This window comes from Pan paniscus, chromosome 1, assembly GCF_029289425.2.
Source record: "Pan paniscus chromosome 1, NHGRI_mPanPan1-v2.0_pri, whole genome shotgun sequence".
Lineage (NCBI taxonomy): Eukaryota > Metazoa > Chordata > Mammalia > Primates > Hominidae > Pan > Pan paniscus.
Genome location: NC_073249.2, coordinates 26,621,702 through 26,646,439, shown reverse-complemented (window position 1 = coordinate 26,646,439; position 24,738 = coordinate 26,621,702). Strand labels below are relative to the sequence as shown.

The window sequence follows — 24,738 nt, the reverse complement described above, 5'->3', positions numbered from 1 at the left end:
TTAATTTCCTGGATCCAGGAATCTTCCAGTTTAATCAAATTCAACATGGACTCATTTAATGACTACTCAAGTGTTTATGTATTATTCAACAGATTTGTCTTAGAGAACTTAAAACGATATAGTACATTGATTGTTTCAGTTCTTAAAGATATTTACAAAAACATGTTTTAGTTCAACATGTATGCAAAGGTAACTTAACAGCTACTACACTATCATTAAACATCTTTTTGTTTTAGTGTACATTCCTGCATGAGTTATGCAGTTCTGTAAATGACCTATCAAACTATAATGTAGAGTATATATACTTTCCAGTAGGCCATATATTTGATACCTGATAACATCAGAAGTTAAAGTTTCACAGCATTAGTGCTGTGGATCACGGTCTCCAAATAATCCCTCTCTGTGGCAGAATTCCTTTTTATTTTAATTGGTACTAATGAACTTTTGAATCTGAATTTATTTCTATGACTGACAAAAGTTCTCTTCATTTGATTTCAGCCCCTGTTTCTCTGACTTGCCTCAAATTACAGATTAAAGTAAACCACTTGGATTAGCTGTGCAGTTGTTTCTGGATAGGAGTATGACAACTTCATTCTCAATCGCCCTATAATTATTTTTAAAATACTGTCAACTACTTTATAAATAAAGTACTGTATAAAATGTTTGGCAACAATAAAAGAATTCAACCAATGTGGTTTCCCTTTGAAAGACTGAAAATGTTGTTTTTAAGGAATAAATGAACTGCCACACTGGATAGGAGAAAAAAACCAAATCCTAAGAATAATCATGCTTCCTAACCACAGTAACATACTTAAGAATAAGAAATACTTCACTTGTTGAATGCTCCATAGGATTACATTCAGAGCATGCATGCTATGGATCTATCCTTGCTTCCTGTCCTCACTGATGATTCACTTAAGGCCTGATTCTCATCCACCTTTGTAGGACTCTCCAATGTAGACCTCTCTCTTGGACAGGAGGAAGGCCTAATGCAGGAGGAATCAGGAAACAGAACACTGGGCTTTGCAAACAAACCTACACATCTTTGGAAGGTGAGGGACATTCTGTTAACCTGTGTCCTAAAGGATGTATCTGCTGTTAAAGATGTGTAGCCAGCACCCCAGATGGGATTTTAAGAATAAAAAGATATACACAAAGAAAAACTCAAAAGCAAAACAATGTAAGTTATAAATAAGAAAATAAGTAAATCTCTCAGAAGTGTTCTGTGAAGAAGTGATGATCTCTTCCAGGGACTTTGCCTCATAATAGAATGAACTAAAATGAGTTGTCACATACGTAAGACTCCCCGCCCCACCACCAAAATAAAACTGTCCCAAATGAGAAGCAACATTATAAAATTCACCTGAGGAAAAAAAAGTAAACAGTCACTTACCCTTTACACTAACTGTAATATAGGGATCGATGCACTGCCCAGCATCTTTCAAACCAATTTTCTCAATTCTGATAGTGAGTAATGTCATTCCTGGTTCCGATGGCAACCTTGGTAATAAAGTACCTGGCGACAGAGAAAAAGCAATAAAAGCTCCATGTCATTTCACAGTAAACATTTTAATGAACACAGAGAAGATACAGCCTTGCTTGCAACTGACTTAGTAACTAGCCAGGCATTATTTTGGTTCCCGAAACTCCCAAACGCTTGGCATTATTTTTCCAAATGTTTAATTATACGTAAGAGAAATCTGCACTTCCATGTCTCATAGTCACCACTAAAGCAGAAATTATTCAAGTCTGGCAGAAATTTAAGTCACTCCAGGAAGCCCAATTATAAATTACCACATAATTAATAATAAACTCACATACATATACTTTGTATATGCTCATTTATATAATATACTTCGCATCTCAATATGAAGTGGTAGAAGAAAAAACTTTAAAAATATTTGTTATATTATCCTAACATTTGAGAAATATAATACCAGAGTTGATCAACAAATGCTTTACTTTTTTTTTTGACACAGTGTCTCACTCTGTCACCCAGGCTGGAGTGCAGTGGCACAATCACAGCTCACTGCAGCCTCGACCTCCCAGGTTCAAGCGATCCTCCCACCTCAGCCTCCCGAGTACCAGGGACTACAGGTATTTGCCACTAGTTACTATTGATAAAGGAAATAATTTACAACTTAATAATTGTGTATTTAATGGAATAATTTTACAGTCTAATTTCCCATTCTTTTCCTTATGAACATTGAAGCAAAAAAACCACAAAAAAACAAACAAAAAAAACCCATCCGTTGAAATTGCAATGAAGTTTAGATCAATTTTAGAAAGAACCACATCTTTAGAAATTGCTTCTTCCAATCCATCAACTGATATCTCTCAACTTTTTAAAGACTTCTTAATTTTCTCAATAGAATTTTTTTCTTTTCTTCACAAAAGTCTTATACTTCTTTTGTTGGGTTTATTATAAGATACTTGATATTTTCTGATACTATTATAGACGTTATAATATTTCATTTTCTGAGCACTTATTGCTTATTTAAAGAGAGAGGATCGATTTTTTAATAATACCTCTGCTGGCAGGAAGAACTGATTTTTATGTACAGATTGTACACTCAGGAACCCTACTCTCTTATTAATACTAATGACTTATCCATAGGTTCTCTTTCATGTTCTAAATACATATTCATAACATCTGCAAATAAAGGGACAGGTTTCCCCCCTCTAATTTTTATATTTTATTTCTTTTTCTTATACTAGTACACTGGCCAGAACTTCTAAAGCACTGTTGAGGAAAATAGTTAACAGTAGGCACCCTTGTTTTGTTCCTGATCTGAAAAGGAAAGCTTTCCATTTTATCATTAAATATGACTGAGGCGCTAAATGTCATTACAGCTACCTTTTATCAGATTAAGAATGTTCTGTTCTTGGTCTGCTAAGAAATTTTTAAAATCATGAAAGAAATTAGAATGTAATTGAAAAATTTTTCTGCATCTCTTGAGATCATGAGATTCTTCTCCTTAATCTGCTAATGTGAATTACCTTGATATATGTATCTTGCTGATTTAACAATATATTCTGAAAAAAAAATCACTCAATAGTTCATGGAGATTTTCCTAATTATTTTCTGTAATAGTCCATGTATTGGCTATTTATTCAGCCAATCTTCGTATGGCAGTTAGGTTGTTTCTAATATATTACTATTACCAAAAACACCTCAATAGAGAACCTGGTGTATATGTAAGTATTTAAAAAAATTTTTTTACACATTATTGGAGGTGTATCTTCAGAGTAAATTCCTAGGAACAGGATTGCTAAACTAAGAAAAATTGTATATTTTTGTTGTTGCTGAGCTATTGCTGAACTCTCCTTTAAAGGGACTATTACCACTTTCTATTCCCACCAGTGATAAATGAGCCCATTTCCCTGTTGTCTCAGCAACAGGGAACTGCCATATGAGGCATCTGCATGTCTTTTATCATATGTGAAGTTGAGTATCTTCTAATACATTTAAGAGCTATTTGTATATCTTGGGGTGTGTGTGTGTGTGTGTGTGTACTATCTGTTCATGTCTTTTGCCCAATTTTCTAATGTGTTTGGGGTCTTTGTTGTCACAACTTAAAATTTTCTTTATATATTAAGAATATTAGTCGTTTGTCATTTTGATTTTGATTATGGTGTTTTCTGACAGACAAAAGAGACAAGTTCTTTTTATGATAGACTATTTTCTCCCAAGTAAACATTAAAAATTCTTCTACCTTTAGGTGAATCAGTTTCATAACCTGTAATTGTCTAGATCTTTTAGTTGAAATAATGAGGCTGACGTTTCTTTCTTCCTTACCAACAAACTTTTTTTGTGCCTGAGAATATAATAAGGTTTAATCTAACTACTAAATATATTTCTAACAATGTAATATGGAGGCAGTGATTCCAAGCTGGAAAGATACTTAATTTATTCAGTTCTTCCCTAATTTAAGGTAGAACATAAAACATTTCATCTCCACCATGAAGGTTCAGTAGTTTTATCTTTACTAAGGAACAGCTGAAGCTATGTGATTAAGACGACAGGTAATAGAGAAAGGTGTATTTCTCAGTGGTTTCTAATGTGCTCTCTCCCTGCCTAGTCAACTCCTACACTCCTCCCTTTGAGTCTCAGTTCTGGCTAGATTACCTTTGCTAAACTCTGTCAGTCCTTTTTTCGTTCACTCATAATATACTGTGTCCACCTCTAACCATGATGATGTACTTTTTTTGGCTCTGTCTTACATGGTGAGCATCCTGAAAGACGGGATGAGTAACTGTTCATTTTTGTATTGTTTTCACTAGTAATAAAGAGATCTTTGTTTTAGAAATATTTTGTTGAATGATAAATGAATTTTACAGTTCTAGAGGTTATTATGCTCTATAAACATGTGGCCTGAAAACATATATCAATGTACTGCCTTATATAATATGCATGAAAGAAGATAAAATACTAGAATACCACACCATTCCACGGTTAGATGAAAAAGTTAACATATTTGTGTATCAAAGATAAAAACATACAATAATTAAAAATCAAGGCAATGTACTAAAAGCAAGATTTCTAAAAGAAGAATGAACACATTCAACTGTATAGAGTAATATGAGAATAAGTAACTACATTTATAAAACTTGAAGACTGTAACTGAAGTAAGAAAAGAAATCATACATGAGCCATGAAAAACTGCGTGTTTCCAGCTAGATCATTTGCTGTTAGATCTAAAGTGAGGATCAGAAATAATAAATGTTCTTCCATGTGGAAAAGCTCCATAAATAATAAACAGCCAACTTTTACAGAACATGTCAGGGTGTGCCAGGCACTGTTCTAATCCTTTACATGTACTAACTCATTTAATCCTCCCAACAACCCTATAACACAGGTGCTATAGCACCCTATAACAAGGTGTCCCATTTTTTCAGAAGTGAAAACTAAGACAGAAAAGTTAAGTAATCTGCCCACAATCATATAGCAGTTTGGCACGGGATTCCATGCTTGTAACCACCACACCCCATTTGGCCATTTCTTCATTGTCCATAGAGCCTACACAGGAGCTGCGAGATGACCTCCCCATCTCAAGGTCCTTCACATAATCACATCTGCAAAGTCTCTGTTGCCGTGTAACGTAAGAAACATATGCACAGATTCTGAGGATTAGGATGTGGACATCTTTGGGAAGGGATGCATTATTTCTGCGTCACACTTCTAAATATGAAAAGCTCTGTATGGCTACAACTGTCTAAATCAAGATTTCTCAACCTGGGTTCTGTGGAATCCCAGGGTGTCCCTGAACTCGCTAGGAGCTCCACGCAAGAGAGTGATTTCTATCAATGTACTGCCTTTAAATATGCACTAAAGACAATAAAATACTAGGATAATACTACACCATCTGCAGCCCCTGCAATGGGCTTTGTACACTGAGCAATGCAGGTTCACAGTGATGGAAAGAGACTATGCAGCCCCTATAGCAATTTTATTATAGGTCTTTGAGCCTCATATGGCAGTAAGCAGTTAAGATTATGTTCACTTGACTTGGTCCATTTAGTATTTTTTTTTTCAGGAGACAGGGGAAGCCACTGGTAGCTGATGAGCTCTACACAGCAGTCTGACGTCAGCCTCTTCAGCTTTACCTGCCCCAACCTTCCCTTATGCACCAACAGCTGAAGCAAACATGCTCTACTTGTAGCAAAGAAAACTGGAGGAAATTTTTCAATTCAATGCGATTTCTAAAGAAGAGGTATGAGCTAGGAGAGGAAGGTTCTAAGCCTAAGCATAGAGACAATTCTCCCTAAGTAAAAACAATGAATTTCAAGCTTCTGAATCATTTCACTGCACTAGTGCACTGGGAAAAACAAAAAAGTCCATTTAATGATGAGACCTACTTATTAATATGGTTGTACCTGGATGGATAATTTCCAAGTTGCATCATCTGTGAAAAACACTTTATCAATGCAGCGATGGATCCAACAAAATCGAGAAATTGCAACTACAAGTCACAACCGTTGATAAGACACCGATTATTTTGATATCCTAATGGCCATTTAAAATAGAGTAAAGCTTTTTTTTTCTAAAGTAATGTTCACTTAAAAAAGGCTCAAAAAGGAAATTACTTAGTAGCAGAGCTTAATGCCCAGAGGAAGAAAAGTCACACAGTGGGCAAGGATCTCATAATGCCTGCATGTGAAATTACAAGACGTTTTTAGCACAAGATATAGTATAAGAAATTTAAAAGGCTCCATTCCCAAACCGCGCAATAAGTGGACACAAGAGATGACTTTTCATATCCTGAAGAGGTTTTGTGATAAACTATAAAAAAAATAGCTTCTCTATTGAGTCTAAAAATTTTACCAATAAATGACATGCTATAGCATTTGTAAGGTCTATAAAGAATAGTGAACTCAAGAAAACTGTTTCTGCTGTGAAGTCCCCAAACAAGCAAAGGCCAAGCTGGATTTCACGCCCTGTCCTCACGTGTACCTCTGAGGAACTGCCCTGGGCTGTACACTGTGGTGTCAAACAGAAAACGCTGACACTGTCAACTCATGGCTTTCTTCACCGAGGTGCTGCTGTCAAAATTCTCACAAATAAAATGAAAAGTGGTTCTAGGTATCAGAGAAATGGCTAAGTTTATTCAACAAAGACCAGTTCACTCAAGAATGTTTTGAAACTTGGCCAGGCACGGTGGCTTACACCTGTAATCCCAGCACTTTGGGAGGCCAAGGTGGGTGGATTACCTGAGGTCAGGAGTTTGAGATCAGCCTGGCCAACATGGTGAAACTCTGCCTGCACTAAAAATACAAAAATGAGCCGGTGTGGTAGTGCATGACTGTAATCCAAGCTACTTGGGAGGCTGACGCAGGAGAATCGCTTGAACCCAGGAGGCAGAGGTTGCAGTGAGCTGAAATTGTACTATTGCACTCCAGCCTGGGCGACAGAGCGAGACTTTGTCTCAAAAAAAAGAAAAAAAAAAGAATGTTTTGAAAACTGTACAAGTGTCTAACCTAGCAACAGGGCAGGCTCTCAGAAGAGTGTGTTATAGCCACTGCCACCATGGGGAGGGGATGTGGACTGTGCAAGCAAGTCCTCTGTCCATGCTGGCCATGTGAATCCCCAGATGACCACCAAGGTGTCCAGCAATCAGTACCACTCTCCCTCCTACAGCTGGTACAGAGAAAAGCGGAGGAACATCTGAGGCCCCTCACTTACAACTTCTCTGTTCCAAGAGGAAGCTGATAAAAATGGAGATCCCAGCAAGGAGTAGGATCTTCTCACATTGACTAGCTCTGCGTGTAGCCAAAGGCACTCTGGACAATGGAGATTACGGAGAACCAGACTATGAATGGATGAGGAGTCTGGGGTTACATGGAAGGGACTTGAAGTCAGTGAAATCCTTTAAGACCCTGTCTTCACACAGAGAAGAGGAAGGTTGCCATTTCCTTTTTTGTCTTATTATTTCTGCTTTTAAAAAAATTGCTATTGTTTACATCATATACCACCACCAAAGGAAAATTTTTCTTTTGGTCCAGAAGGGCAAATGGCATGATGGTCTTTGTTCTAAAATAGTAGTATATCACCACCTAGACCAGAACGTTAAAGAGGCAATGCCTTCTCAGAAAATTACTAAGGATTGTATCTTCTGAAAACATTGTGATTTGAATTTGCTTATTAAGTTTATTTGATTTTTATATGATATTTTATAGATGCTTGTCACAGGCACTGGTACTTCAATGAGAGGTCAGTCCTTATGTTGCCTTGGTGCTTTGAAAATTAAATGTCATGAACAAAGAGTATATAATTTTTTATCCACACTTTTAGGACAGAATTCAATCAGGTGTCTAAAATGCAAACTCAACATTATCATATCATAATATATACATATGATAATATATATACCCATGATAATATATGCATTGCTAGTTTCCACCATTTTTAACTTATCATACTTGTAATTCAATTTGCATATCTGGTACGTATCTGATTTTCTCAGTCATCCAAATTTTTTTTTGAGTATATATTTCTTTGTGCTGCCAAAACATAATAAAAATATACATACTTGATAATGCTTTGCATTATTTTGAGATAATTTTTAACACAATTTAAGATAAAGATACTGCTCAAACTGGCTACAATATTTGGTAGATGGAAGATAACACATGAAATGTGTCTTGAAAATCTGGCAATAGAAAATCTTTGCAATTTGCATTGCACATAGATAACAGGTCATGGTGATACCACTTATTTGTTTGAATTGCTGAGTTACATTTAGAGATAGAAATCATTGTAAAATATTAAAATACATATGCAATTTATTTTAGCTAGCAATTGATAAGCAGTTGAGAAACATGGGTTCCTCAAGCTTTTAAGAGAAAGGCTTTGAAATTATAAGTTTGTTCATTTTGAAATTATTTTAAAAGTTTGACAAAATCTTAGGGGCCATTATCATTGAAATAATATTGTATGTAGGTCTGTTGAATTAAAACTATACCTGATTAAAGTTGTTTGTAAACATAACCATACACTTCAGATGATATTAACTGCTTGGCCCCTAAACATGTTCTGGATTTCCACAAAAAAGGAATGCCCTGATAGTCACAGGAAAGCAATGAACATTTGCTGCAGTTTTTGACTTTCTTACATGTGTGTTAGCAAGAAAAGAAACTGCTTCATTTCAGTGGAAAATAAAATCCATGTTTTCTTATCTTTCAAGTTCAACTCAGAACTGAATAGTTATGCAGCAGAAAACAAATACAGGTTTGACATTAAATAGGTAAATTTCATTCTTTATTTTGAGTTTCAAAAATAATGTTTTATGCATACATAAGCCTACGTAAGAGATGAAGAACCAGTACCTATGTATAATAATTCTGAAACTGCTAGGACTATTTGAGCTTGGATCATGTTACTTAGTAAGAAAATGTTTTTAAAAGTCTTGTGTAAAGTTGTGTCTTGGCTATTTTTAAAGTTATATTGCTTTGGTTTATCATTTTATAGCTTTACTATTCAAGACTATCGGTAAATTTTTAGGTTATAAATAATAGGCTATAAACTTATACTTTCTATTTAAATGAAATCTACCAAGACTATCTTTAGAAAAGTTAACTCCCATTTTGGCTAAGCCAATTATATAACATAAATATGTTTGTCTTATAAAATTTAAAAATTTTGAAAAGGAAGGAAGGAGATTAATATCAAGAAAGGTAAGTAAGCTTGACTATCTTTTTTTTTATTTTCATGAAAGCCTGGCTAAAAAGTTTTTAATGTTAAATTTTAAATCAGAAAAAAACTATTCTTGGTCATACCCTATCTACATACCATACATCATACCCTCACACCTCATTATCTTAACGGTGGTAGTGGTTAGTATATGAGTTGGCCAAAACTCATTAAAGGTACATATTAAAAAGAATGAATTTCTTTTTTTTTTTTTTGAGACAGAGTCTGGCTGTTGTTAGCCTGGGTTGGAGTACAATGGCACAACCTTAGCTCATGGCACCTCCGCCTCCCAGGTTCCAGCAATTCTCCTGCCTCAGCTTCCCAAGTAGCTGAGATTACAGGTGCCCACCACCATGCCTGGCTGATTTGTGTATTTTTAGTAGAGATGGGGTTTCACCATGTTGGCCAGGCTGGTCTCAAACTCCTGACCTCAGGTGATTCACCTGCCTTGGCCTCCCAAAGTCTTGGAATTACAGGCATGAGCCACTGCGCCCAGCCAAGTGAATTTCATATATGTAAATATCCTAGTAAAACTGATTTTAAATTTTGGGTTCCCTTTGGGTAACAAGAAACTTTTTCTTGCTCTATAATTAAAAGTTAAGTATCATCTTGCTATTTCAATGACATTTTCAATGAATATAATTTTACAAGTTATTTTTCAATAACACAGGCCCTGAACAATATGATCCCAAACCAAATATAGCTAATTAAACCATACATACTCTTTCTTTTAGGGGGAAAAAATTCAGGGACTAGAAGGGTTCAGTAAGGCATCTGTATCTCTGAAATGAAATATCACAATGCTATATCAGAATACAAATTCAGTTTGGGCTTAATCTTACATAGCAAATGGATTTAATTTATGCTAGAAGTTCCTTTTCAACTTAGCAACCTGAACCCCATAAAGACCTTAATCTGCCCACTTCATGATTTACATCATCTGCTTCTTGTTTGCTACAGAAGTACAGTAAGCAGGAAAACAACCAAATCAGATAGAAATTTATAGAACTGGAAGCTATACCAATTACAGTATGTGGTTTGAAAAGGCAATAAAAATTATTGAGTCAGTGAAACAGCAAAATATCTCACCATCTTGGCAATCTTGAAATACCCTATAAAAGCAAGAAAAATATAGCTCTATCTTCATAAAGCAAAGTAAACTGGAAATAATGCCCTTGTACCGAAGAAACATTATTAACAATAAGAGCTACCATTGATAGTGCCTGCAATGTTTCCAATAACCCTGCAGTGTAGGTACTGTTATCCCCACGTAGAGATGATGATAAGCGTAACAGCCACTACTAATGTTCAGCATATGAAAAATACAATGCTAAATGGTTTATACTTAGTATCTTGTTAATCTTCACAGTAACCTTATGAGTTAGGCACTATCATTATCCCATTTTATAAAGAAACAGAAGTTCAGATTGGTTTAGGACACAGGTGCAAAGTCACTCAACTAGTGATTGGCAGAGCCCAGACTCAAAAGCCCAGTTATCTGTTGGTCCAAGCCTATATTGTTCCTACTCCAAATGACTGCTCTTCAAGGAGTATTCAAAATACTGGAATATTAATTATGAAGAAAGCTATCTGAACAGCACACAGATTGTATTTAACTCTAATGGAAAGCTTCTAGAATCTCTTCTAAAATGCATCACAATATTATAGCAGATTGCTATACTTCCTAAAGTAAACTAGTTTATCAGAAATAAAAACTGTACTTTATAAGAACAGAACAGAGTAAAGCAGTAATTGGGAGAGGCAAGAAATTTACCCAGGGTGCTTGCCAAGGTTATTTACAGGGAGGGAAGATACTCATGGAGAGCTTCCAGAAATAAAAAAGTTTCCGTATATTCTTTGCTTCCCTAAAACAAGATGGGGAAGAAAGGGCAATTGTTCAATATCCACTCCCATGGGTCCACTTTTAACCACCACAATTTGATTAATTAAAGAAGTACTTATGGACGGGTGCAATGGCTCATGCCTGTAATCCCAGCACTATGAGAGGCTGAGGCAGGTGGATCACCTGAGGTCAGGAGTTCAAGACCAGCCTGGCCAACATGGCGAAACCCTGTCTCTACTAACAATACAAAAATTAGCCGGGTATGGTGGCATGCACCTATAATCCCAGCTACTTGGGAGGCTGAGATACGAGAATTGCTTGAAACCTGGGAGGCGGAGTTTGCAGTGAGCCGAGATGGTGCCACTGCACTCCAGCTTGGGTGACAGAACGAGACTCTGTCTCAAAAGAAAATAAAACAAAACAAAAGAAGTATTTATGACAGTCTACAGAAAAGAATTAACGTAGCAGGCCTAAGAATGTTATTCTTAGAAAACCTCCTTGCCAGGTCAGCCCATGGCTGGCATCTGGGATCTTGGATTTGGGGAGGATTCCTACCATTCCCTGATAAGAATGGTCACTGTGCCTAAACTGTGTAAACAATATGGTTTGTGCTAAACATCTTGTTTCTTCTGTAGTCTGGAATTGTGGTCTGTGCCAGGCAGAAGGTACCCACATAATCAGTCCCCAATAAAAGCTTTGGGCACTGACTCTAAAGAGCTTCTCTAGTAGACAACATTGTGCATTTCACATATGTTGTCACAACTTGTTGCACGGGAAATTAAGCACATCTTATGTGACTCTACTGAAAGGGGATTCTTGAAAGCTTGCATCTGGTTTCCTCCAGACTTTGCACATATGCCTTTTCTGTTTGCTGATTTTGTTCTTGTGTTCTCTTGTAATGAATCCTAGCTATGAATACAACTACATAGTGAGCCTTGTGAGTCGTCCTAGTGAATCACTGAACATGGGAATGGTCCTGAGGACCCCTGACACAGATAGTAAGATAACTTCACACCATAATTATGAAATAGCTACTGCCAATAAAATTTGCCTAAGATTGGCATGAGCTTTAGAGTGGTTGTACTGCCCCACTAGCAAATACCAAAGGAAGTTTCAAACACCCTGACTTTGGTTGCAGTTAAGTAATGTTTATTTTTAATAAGTGATACCTACCAGGAACTCTAGCAGGAAAAGAATCAGGAGACACTGCTCCAGCACCACCCTCTTCTTCATCTTCTTCAAATTCCAAATTCTCTTCTTCACCAGGTGCCAAAATTCTTCTACACAAAAAAAGGGCAGAAAAAACAACGAACTGCAAAACTAAATATACTAGTGAAGCCTCACAGACACTCGTTTCCCAGGCAAGATGCTGATATGAAAAAATGCTGATAGGCCGGGTGTGGTGGCTCATGCTTGTAATCCTAGCACTTTTGGAGGCCGAGGCGGGTAGACTGCCTGAGCTCAGGAGTTCGAGACCAGCCTGGGCAACACGGTGAAATCCCGTCTCTACTAAAATACAAAAAAATTAGCTGGGCGTGGCACCGTGCACCTGTAATCCCAGTTACTTGGGAGGCTGAGGCAGGAGAATTGCTTGAACCCAGGAGGTGGAGGTTGCAGTGAGCTGAGACAGCGCCATTGCACGCCAGCCTGGGTGACAAAGCAAGACTCCATCTCAAAAAAAGAATAATACTAAAATAAAATAAAATGCTGATATACTGTTATCATTGTTGATGTCAATGATATCAATAATACCAAAGTTGATATTTAAGAAAACCCAGAAATATCTGAAAGAGAGGTATAAAATAAAATAAGAAAACAAATATAAATGTTTCTTTTACCTTAATGGGACAGGCTGAACATCAAATGGGAATTCTTTATTATATGTAAGAATATTCTTTAGGACTAGAATAAGAAGATAAAGAAACATGAATTCTTCCATGAAGCAAAATCAAAAATTATATCTTAAATGATTAATTTTTAATCAATTTTATTGTACATATTAATATATATATTTAAATTCCCAGCCTTACCACCATTTGAGAGCTACACAGTACATTTGTCCACTGAAGTCTTAGCAAAATTAAAATATCCATGATATACTCTAGGTACCAGTATCTTCAGAGTAATGTCAGATCTCCAAGAAGAGTAAGTTCCAGAGTCTCAGAGCCCTCATGAAAACTGAATCCTATCTACAAGTTCCTAGGTGAGACATGGGGTACCAGAAAAAGAGAATGCCTCCTCCCTATAGTATTTTAATTAAAAGATTTGAGCCTGGGCAACACAGGGAGACTCCTATCTCTACAAAATAAAAATAAAAATTAGCCAGGCATGGTGGCACAGGCCTGTGGTCCCAGCTACTCAGGAGGCTGAGGTAGGAGAATCACCTGAGCCTGGGAGATCAAGGCTGCAGTGAGCCATGATCGCGCCATTGCAAGAATGATACTGTGTTTCAAAAAAAAGTTGTATAAAAGATGCCCAGTTAGAGATACATGAGTACATTTTATTCTCTGTCCTGAGATTTCCTCTCAATGCCATCAAACTGGTAGTTTGTAGCAGCAAGGTTATAATTCTCATATTTCTTTTATGATAAAATTTATTATACTGAGTCCTGGCATTCTGAGTCTTAAAAAATTATTATAATCAGTCATGCACCACATAATAATGTTTCAGTCAGCGACAGACCACATACATGACAGTGGTCCCATAAGATTATAATGGAACTGAAAAATTCCAACTGCCTAGTATAAACTATACTTTTTATAGTATATTGTTTACATAGAACTTACTGTACTTACTACATTTTTTGTCATTATTTTAGAGTGTACTTCTTCTACTTACTAAAAAAAAGTTAATTTTTTTTTTTTTTTGAGACAGAGTCTCACTCCGTTGCCCAGGCTAGAGTGCAATGGCATGATCTCAGCTCACTGCAACCTCTGCCTCTCAGGTTCAAGCGATTCTCCTGCCTCAGCTTCCCGAGTAGCTAGGATTACAGGCATGAGCCAACAAACCTGGCTAATTTTTGTATTTTTATAGAGACGGAGTTTTGCCATGTTGGCCAGGCTGGTCTCGAACTCCTGACCTCAGGTGATTGCCTGCCTCAGCCTCCCCCCAGAAAAAGTTAATTATAAAACAGCCTCAGGCAGGTCCTTCAGGAGGTATCAGAAGAAGGCACTGTTATAGGAGATGACAGCTCCATGTGTGTTACTGCCCTGGAAGACCTTCCAGTGGGACAAGATGTGGAGGTGGAAGACAGTGATATTGATGATCCTGACCCCGTGTAGGCCTAAGCTAATGTGTGTGTGTGTGTTTCTTAGTTGTTAAAAAAAAGTTTAAAGAGTAAAAACAAACAAAAATTAAAATAGAAAACACTTATAGAATAAGGACATAAAGAAAAAATATTATTGTGGCTGGCGCATTGGTTCACACCTGTAATCCCAGCACTTTGGGAGGCTGAGGCAGATGGATCCCTGGCAGACAGCAGTTTGAGACCAGCCTGGCCAACACAGTGAAACCCCATCTCTACTAAAAATACAAAAAAATTAGCCAGGCCTGGTGGCACACGCCTGTAATTCCAGCTACTCCAGAGGCTGAGTCATGAGAATTGCTTGAACCCAGGAGATGGAGGTTGCAGTGAGCGGAGATCACGCCACTGCACTCCAGCCTGGTCAACAGAGCCAGACTGTCTCAAAAGCTGTCTCAAGAAAAAAAAAAATATGTGTATATATATACACACATATATATACGCACACACACACACGTATATATATTTGTACAGCTGTACAAAGTGTATTTTAAGCTAAATGATATTACAAAAGAGTCAAAAGTTTTAAAAAGTTAAAGTTAATAAAGTTCATATACAGTAAGCTAAGGTTAATTTGTTATTAAAGACAGGATAATTTTTACAATAAATTTAGTTTAGCCTAATTGTACAGTGTTTATAAAGTCTACGGTAGTGTACAATAATGTCCTAGGCCTTCATATCCACTTACCACTCACTCACTGACTCACCCAGAGCAACTTTCAGTCCTGCAAGCTCCATTCATAGTAAGTACCCTATAAAGGCATACCATTTTATTATCTTTTATATGTACTTTTACTATCCTTTTTCTACTATGTTCAGATAGGTTACATACATAAAAACTTACCACTGTGTTACAATTGCCTACAGTATTCAGTACAGTAACAGGTTGTAGAGGTTTGTAGCCTAGGAGCAATAGGCTATACCATCTAGGTTTGTGTAAGTGCACTCTATGATGCTCACACAACAAAATCACCTAAGGATGTATTTCCTTGAGTGCATCCCTGTCATTAAGTGACAAATGATTGTATATATATGCATGTACTTCCATATTTATATACACACATTCACAAAGAGGGATTTATCCTGAAGAGAAGACTTCAAACAATATGGGACCACCTCCTGTGTTCTGGCTGTGACCAATCTATATTTCAATGATTACATTCTGGCATGTAAACTTAAAGAGAGGCATCTTACAATTCTAGCTACCTCTGAAGGGTATGTATGTAATTCAGTTTCATTTCTGGCCTTATGGGTGCCCAGTAACTACTCGTGATTACATTAAACTGAATTCATGACATTAACTGGAAGACCTAAAAGGCTTCCATGATTTTGTACTCAATTTACTCAATCTTTAATTTTGGAGTCCTGCAGTTTAGAGCTAAAATGGGTGTGGCATATTGGCATCCCAAAGGAGGAAATCCAGAGACTGCATGTTGCAATTCCGTGACTTACTCCAACATTCCTTCATCTTATTCTTATATTATAATCTATACGTTTATATGTATATAATCTTATAATCTATACTCTTCATACATATAATCTATACCTTCTTATATATATAATCTTATATACATAATCCACAGTATATTCATTCTTATGTATGTAATCTATACCAAACCCTCCTGTGAGAAAGAACTCTGAGGCTGGTGTCTAGATTCTCATTCATTCTCTTTCTTTCTTCTTCTCAACAAATATGGATTGAGTGCCTATAATGTTCCAGTCACTGATTTAGGTGCTGAAGAGAACAGTGATCAAGACAGAGAGTCTTTGCCCTCATATATGGATCTCAGACTCTCATCAGAAAAAGCAATAAGCCAACAAGTAAGAATGTAACTGTGATTAGTGTTATAAAGGACACAAACAGGATGAGTGTGTAAATGGATTAAGTAGAGAAGAGGGAAAAACTTTAGCTAAGGTAGACAGGGTAAGCCTTTCAAAACCAAATTATTAGAAGACATTTGAGCCATGACCTAGGATGAGAGGAACCATCTGCAGGCAGCTGTAGGGAAAGGGCTTTCCAGGGATTAGCGAACAGCCTGGAGCAACAACAAAGGCTCTGAGGCAGAAACTAGTCAGGCTTATTCAAGGAATAAATCAACTGTATAGCAGAAGTTTGATAAGCAAGGCAGAAGTGGCAGAAGATGAAAGTTAGAAGGTTTGAAATCAAATCCTAGCCCAAGAATTATGCCAAGACTTGAACATTCACATAGCCACTCTGAATCTCAGTTTCCTCAATTCTACAATGAGAACATTTCCTTCAGAGTCTGTTGTCAGAATTAAAATCACGAAATTACATAGAAAAATTTAAAGTACAAGTATAAACCTACATTATTATATAACTCATTCTCTACCACTATTTAGCCGACTAGAATCCTTGCATTTCAGATCTCACTAAAAAGCACTATTTTTAAAAAAAAATTATAAGAACATCCTTTCTAAACTTCGTACATGAGAGCTCATTGTTAGTAAATGGTTAATTCAACTCAATAAATATCAATTAATCACTAACATAATATTGTATTAGATACTAAGAATGGGAAAGGGGAACAGGTGACAAAAAAGACCATGTGTCAGTCATATCAGAAACAAAAACATATAGTAATATTTTAATAATAAAATGGGGGAAAAATCAACCTTTACATTTGTATAAAACATCAACAAAAAAGCTGAAAACTGTATCAGTTACTAGGAGTATCTTCCCTTTGTATTGTAATAGAAGAATTAAACAGTATTTTCTTAGGTATCAATGTTTTGAAAAGGAAATGTTTGTTTTGGCATAATAACCTTTCATTATTTTGTTTTTACAAATGTAGAGTGTATCAAATATTTAATTTATGTGGATAATGTAGGAAGGAAAAACAATCCTTTCTTATTTTCTGTAGGATAGGTTTCCATTTTCACCAACTATAGAATAACAGGGATTCCAATGTTCTTTAAAAACAGGATTTACCTTAAACTTTACATAGGGTTTTTCTTCCACTAGTACTACTAATTATACTTTAGGAGGATGCGGAGAAGGGGAGAGGTGAGTTTATAATTTCACAGAAGGTATTAAATGAACACAAAGTACATCATGGGTTGGGGACTCACTGGCTCATTCAGTAGACTCTACACACTGAGGACCTCTGAATGGCAGACGTGGGGATGTACCCTACTAGTAAAAACTCTGCACTCCTAGCCTGCTCTCACGGAGCACAGACCTGCCACCCTCCTGAAGCTTACACTCTAGAAATGACACACACACAAATATCAACATGTGTTCTCTTTGCCACTGACTTGTTTCATTTTTGTGGTAGGCAAAATGGGTAACTGTTCCCATCTGAAAGATTATTTTTTAATTATGAGAAGTTTCCCTGAAGACATTCAATTCTATTCAATGTAACAAAATTTGCCATGCCCATATTACATACAAAGCACTGAATCAGGCTCTGTGGGAAAAATACAAAGGTTATTCACAAATCTCTTTGAGGAGTGAAACGAATACAGGGCAAACAATGAAGATGGATATAAAAAGTGTTACTATAAAAGATAGGAAGCCGAGTTTAATATGGCTAGGGGAACAGAGAAAGATGGGACATCTGAGGGACTTTGAAGGATGAATTTATGGAAGGGAATTTTACAGGGTCATGAAGAGATATGTTTGAGTAAGAAGTAGTATGTGACTGAGGATTATTATAAGCAAATTAAATGTATTTTCACCATCAGTATGAATTTCAGACATGATTTTGAAGAGATTTTTTAAAAGTGAAGAATACATCAGCAAAACAACCAACCTAGTCCAACATACTGCAAGTTACAGTCATTAATTTTCCTTAGAAGTGGCTACTAAGGGCTGAAGTGAAACAGAGCAAATCGTTTCAGCTTTGTTCAACTATAAAGTGAGAGAACTCAACTATATGACTCTTAAAACTCCTTTCTGTTCTAAAATGCTATGATTTTATGATTCCCTACTTAGATATTTGACTTAGATGGATAAATAGACTCTATAAACATAATAATGTTAAGATGTGCAGTCTTGTCTCAATGAAAAATGAGAATATTGATTTATATTCATTTAGTTTTATATTCAACTCTTGTGCATTTGCCCATATTGCAAAGAACATTCACCTAAACCAGCAAAAAAGCTTTATTTGGCAGCATACTAACCATCAAAACATTTGAAGAAATTATTTACTTCAAAAGAGTTTTAAAGAGAAAGGAAAATGAAGACAACAAAAAAAATATTTTGCAGAGCAGCTCCAACAGCTGGACTGTAGTTTTCAATGACATGTAGTGTAAATGGGAATCAATGACTAAAGCTTTATATTCTCCACTAGATGCTGCTGCAAATGTTTACCAAAGTAATTGTGGTTTTATTAAAGTGAGTAAGACAAAATAAAGGCTAATACATATTTAGATGAGGTACAACCTCATATATTCTACAACGAAGGTAAAATCCGAAAAATAATTACTACAAATGTTACAGAAGTAACAAAAGCACCCAAAAAATCACATAGGACTAGATATTAACAGAAATAAATCAAATCATAATCTTTGTTAAATAGCCTTAACATCTACAATAGATTAATTTTCCAAAGGAGTATCACAAAAAAATATAAACTTAAACTTACTTGGTTCTAGCTTCTTCAGGTCCTCCAGTTTAAATTCTTCTTGAGACTGTGTGGACTAAATTTAAAATAAGCATATTACATCTTTTCACTACAAGGATTTCACTGCACCCTGTCTTTTAAGTGGCAAGAACCAAATATTCAAAAGGATTCTATTTCTTGCTTTCAAGGTAGAAAATGAAAAGTCCCAAACTGGTTTTTGTTTATTTTTGCAACACTCAGGCCAAAAATAACAGAAAAAATTGAAGTCATATCTTTTATTTTACAATTTACGAAATATGAACTAAAAAAGTATGAATTTAATAGATGTTGTTATAAAACACTTCTGAGACAATACTGCTTTTGACATAAATGTCTAATGTTTTATCACAATAATGCAGAATAATTTATTTTCCTTGTATTACAGAAGAGAAAAACTCCTTACCTGTAAAGCTGCACTTCGCAATTCCAAGCATGTTGCAATTTTGCCTATGGTTTTCTGCAGGGGAATAAAAAAAGCTATAAATACCAGAATTATCATAACTGTTAGTTCAAATCATCAAGTTAATTTTTATTAATAAAAGATCCATAATTCTCTTAAGTAAGTTAAATTTTATTTCTTTCTAGCATCTTTCAGACTTTAGAGAAAAGAAATAAGAGGCAAAGGGTTGGGATGAGGGAGAGAAGGTGAGTATATATTCTCCCCTGACCTAATGTGCCACAACTAATTCTAAATCAAGTTTGCTTTGATGACAGCTGTAGATATGATTTAAAGGGCTGCCTGGTATCTTCTGTTCCAAGCTTCACCTTTTCTTCTCCATAAGCCTAAAATTCACCTTTTAAAAGGCTTAAAAATATCTGAAAGTTAGCACAATGGTATAATTAATTTAATTCTGACTTAAGTCCAACACCAACTTGTTTAATATATAGGCAACACTAAGCAAAACTGGTATTTGTGATAAACGGTGGTAAATTTTATAGTTGGATCTGTTTCATACAACATGAGCTATAAAATGGATATTAATGATAGGGCATAGATAGTGTTTGCCTTTAATAAGCTCATGTTGCATTAGGAGAGATAAGACACATACAGAATCACTATAAAATAAAGCAGACATTTGATTGTATGAACTTTAGCAAGGTATGCCATTATATGACCTAAAGAAACAGAACAAGATCTGTATTAGGAATCAAGCCCCAACGACCAGGAGGATTTCTAAAATTAAAGGGTTTAGAAAATTGTCATGGTTCAATTGTCTAAAGTCTCAAACTGAAAGCAGAAGGAAAAGTAAAGTTGAGAGAAGGGGGCTGTCATTCTGAGGTGGACCTTCAATAAACAGCTGAGGAATCTGTGATTACTTTAGCAGTAATTACACAGAAGGGATTTTTTTGTGTTTTGGTTTTCTCTACCTCTTTCAGATCTGCCCTTTAAGAAGACCATTGTGGCCGGGCGTGGTAGCTCACGCCTGTAATCCCAGCACTTTGGGAGTACAAGGCAGGCGGATCACTTGAGGTTGGGGGTTCAAGACCAGCCTGGCCAACATGGCGAAACTCTGTCTCTACTAAAAATACAAAAATTAGCCAGGTATGGTTGTGCATGCCTGTAGTCCCAGCTACTGGGAAGGCTGAGGCGGGAGAATCGCTTAAACCTGGGAGGCGGAGGTTGCAGTGAGCTGAAATCATGCCACTGCACTCCAGCCTGGGTAACAGAGTGAGACTCCATCTCAAAAAAAGAGAAGACTATTGTGATAAAAGTATACATAGGTTGAAGTAGGAAAGGGCAAAGACTAAAGGCAACATCAATCAGGTTATTTCAATTGTCCAGGTAAATAGTAATCAGAACAAAAATATGAATAACTAGGGTAGAAATTAAAGGGAGATTCATATAAGAAACATATATCAGGGCAGGCAGCTAATTATGCCCATCAAGGCTTTTAAGTCCTTCCAAAAGAGATACTTCTTAAGTTTTTATTAGGAATAAATCCAGATCATAAAAGTATTTATGCACAATGTCTGCAATGCCTGCACAATGAAATATTCTGGGAAGGAAAAAAGCATGTTTTTCTAAATGTATTGATAACTTGCAAAAGTTTAGTAAATTGGACTCAGTGGTTTTCTCTTTTATCAATTTTCTTTGGAAGGTGAATAAGGAGCAAATTGGAGTAACAAGTGCCATCCTGGCCCCTAGCACTTATGCAAGTGGGCACTATACAACTACCACATCTACAATAAACGGCGATACAACAACTCACAAAATAAACCACTACTGAGCAAGATACGACTCGATGCCGAAGAACAAGTGACAATATTGAACCATTTCCACAATCTCTAAAAATTAGTTTTAATCCCAATACAAGAGTTTAGAAGATGTCCAATTTTATTCTGAAAACTTACATTTAAAGATTACATTTGAAAATTACATTTATATGTGGCAACTGCAAAAGATTTCACGATATTCACAGATTTATTCACTCTCTCAAACAACTGTTGCATAGAAACCAGCAAATAGTCTTTTCTACGTAGAATCCAATATCCTCAAATTATTGTTATTCAAACACGCCACTCAATTCTAACAAAACTAGTAAATAATTCTAAACATAAATATAATAGTAATAGTAATGGCTAACAACTACTGAGCACTTACTAAGTGACAGGCTCTCCTAAGTGATTTACAAACAGTAATTCTTTTAATCCTCACTATAACTCTATGAGTTAGATACAACCATTTTAAAAGTGTGAAAACTGAAGCACAGAGAGGTTAAGTAACTTGCCCTAGGCATCAATGCCTTCTCCCATCCAAGTATTAATCAGGGCCAACCCTGCTTAGCTTCTGAGATCATACAAGATTGGGAGCATTCAGGGTGGTATGGTGGCAGACCAGCAATGCCTTCTATGCAATATAGCAATATATATAATAAAGCAATATTTTTATATCAATACCATTTAGCTATACTTTTATGTTCTTTGAAAACAGATTTTTAAAAAGAATTTTGTCTGTATTAAGTGAGATATGTCAATTACTAAGTCTTTTAAAGCATTACTTTCTTTTCCTTTCTTTACTGTAAAATCCATGTGATTTCATGCTTTTAACATTTAAGGTAAAATGTTGTAGTTTAACAACTATGAGTCCACCAATAAACTATTTTAAATTTAAACATTTCTTGAAGCAGAAGCAATAGGTGTTTTTTGTTTGTTTTTGTTTTTTTTTTAATATACGGAGTCTCACTCTGTTGCCCAGGCTGGTGTGCAGTGGCACAGTCTCAGCTTACTGCAACCTCCGCCTCCCAGGCTCAAGCGATTCTCCTGCCTCAGCCTCTCGAGTAGCTGGGATTACAGGCATCCACCACCGCGCCTGGCTAATTTCTGTATTTTTATTAGAGACAGGGTTTCACCATGTTGGCCAGGCTGGTCTCGAACTCCTGACCTCAGGTGATCCACCTGCCTCATCCTCCCAAAGTAGTGGGATTACAGGCATGAGCCACTGTGCCTGGCTGCAACAGTTTTTAATACAGAAATCGACTGAACTATGGCAAAATACCTCCATAGGCATTATTCATAACTATTTTAAGGAACCACACCCAACCTCAGTATTAAAAAAGGAGTGGAACACTCATTTCAGCTATAGCATTAACTTCTAAAACATTTAGAATGTATTGATATCAAAATCAAGCGCTTGCTACTGTAATTGTTTCACTTTTCTTAGAAACAGATGACTCAGAAAAATGATTAAGAAGCACAAGTTCACATGTGTCAGAGTATATGTACTGACAATTAAGACTTGAATTATTAGCACTCAAATTAACTGCTCATATCCAATATGGTATAAATTGGAAAATGCTTTCATTTTCAAAATATTGGCTATTAATTGTCATTGCTAGGAAAATTGACAGCTCAAAAGATCAGTTAAAGGAAAAGATGGAATAGAAATGGACAATTAAAGAGCTAAGTTAATTTTGCTAAAACGTATTCAATCTATGTAAGAAAAAATAGGTTTAAAAAATACACATAAAGTAGAATATTCTCACTTAATCCAGACTTAATTTTTTAGATTCAAACAGCCAGTAATCTACTGTCCAGCTGGGAGCTGGAGGTGGTGGGGGTAGAACTGAGGGGGAAGAGATGAGGGTAAGGGTGGAAAGGAGAGCATTATAAAATATAAAACAAGCATATAGTGCTGGAATTCTCATTACCACCAAATTTGACTCAAGACAGGGAAATGCTTTCTAAGCATCATGAGACAGGATATTCTATTCTGTCCAGAAACTTACTTGAGAAAATCTACTACACCAAAGTCAGGAATTCAGTGGAATGAAAGCTTTTGGCAGCTATTCATTGGTTACCAAACCCAGTTGTTATAATGACAACACTATCAGGAACTGAAATGAAAGCTAAGTGAACTAATCATAAAAGAAGACCAAATAAGTATCATGAACTTTATTTTACACCAGAAATCGCTGAGAATATTAAGAATTTAAAAAATGAAGTTTTCATACTATTTATCACCAATTAATAAAGTTTAGAGATCAGTAGTTCTGCTTTAGAGCTTGTTAGACTTAAAATAAATATCGTGAAAATGAATGTAAGTTACTCTCTCAAAAATGAGAATTTATCTAAAAAACAGAATTAATCGTCTTAAATAACAATCATATGTGAATAAATATCAACAACCTAAGACACAGAATAGCATTTATTCATCAATTTTTTTTTTTCTTTTGAGACGCAGTTTCACTCTTGTTGCCCAGGCCGGGGTGCAGTGGTGTGATTTCGGCTCACTGCAACCTCTGCCTCCCAGATTCAAGCGATTCTCCTGCCTAAACCTCCCAAGTAGCTGGGATTACAAGCATGTCTGACCACGCCCAGCTAATTTTGTATTTTTAGTAGAGACGGGGTTTCTCCGTGTTGGGCAGGCTGGTCTCGAATTCCAGACCTCAGGTGATCCGCCCGCCTCAGCCTCCCAAAGTGCTGGGATTACAGGCATGAGCCACCACGCCTGGCCCATCAAATATTTTTAAGGGCTCACTGTGCGCTAGATAGTAACAAGTTTCATAAAGAAAGCACTTTAAAAATATGTTTTGTGTTTGTTTGTTTTGAGACAGAGTCTAGCTCTGTCGCCCAGGGTGGAGTACAGTGGCAGGATCTTGGTTCACTGCAAGCTCCGCCTCCCAGGTTCATGCCATTGTTCTGCCTCAGCCTCCCGAGTAGCTGGGACTACAGGTGCCCGCCACCACGCCTGGCTAATTTTTTGTATTTTCACTAGAGACGGGGTTTCACCGTGTTAGCCAGGACAGTCTCGATCTCCTGACCTCATGATCTGCCTCACTCGGCCTCCCAAAGTGCTGCGATTACAGGCGTGAGACACCCCGTCTGGCCAAAGTATGTTTTGTTTTGTTTTTTAAATTTTCTTTCAAAGTTGTGCAAACTATTGAACGGTTGGCATAATTCTAAGATTTGCCATTGCTACAAAAACACTAAAAATAGTAAAAGCATAAAAATTCCAATTAAAAATAAAAAGTATAAACAACAATTTTGCTTAGCATAATGTAAAGAACATTTTCCATTTTCCTCTTTTGAAGAAAACACAATTGAGTTTTTTCTCCTTTGGCTTGCATGCTAGGCATTTAATTAATTTTGCAGATCCAACAGTTTATATCAAAATTTCCCATAATATGTTTCAGAACACTGGACTCAATGAAATGTTCTTTGAAGGGAGACGGAGACTTCCAAAAGCAAATAAATTTTAAAATACTACATGCCCAAACTCTTTAAAATATTAAACGTACACATGTGCATACTAAAGGTCCCGAGAAGTCACAAACTC

At 36.2% G+C, this 24,738-nt stretch overlaps 1 protein-coding gene across 1 annotated transcript in view; it reads right to left on the bottom strand.

The window, feature by feature from the left end:
• The window catches only part of AIDA (axin interactor, dorsalization associated), a 44,461-nt gene that overhangs the window by 6,500 nt on the left and 13,223 nt on the right, over positions 1 to 24,738 (bottom strand). The window contains exons 3-7 of the mRNA XM_003814887.5: positions 19,366 to 19,419; positions 18,945 to 18,999; positions 12,872 to 12,935; positions 12,207 to 12,313; positions 1,394 to 1,516 (exon numbers count right to left, since the gene is read on the bottom strand). Of these exons, the coding sequence (XP_003814935.2) occupies positions 1,394 to 1,516; positions 12,207 to 12,313; positions 12,872 to 12,935; positions 18,945 to 18,999; positions 19,366 to 19,419 (403 nt within the window). The remainder of the gene's footprint in view (positions 1 to 1,393; positions 1,517 to 12,206; positions 12,314 to 12,871; positions 12,936 to 18,944; positions 19,000 to 19,365; positions 19,420 to 24,738) is intronic.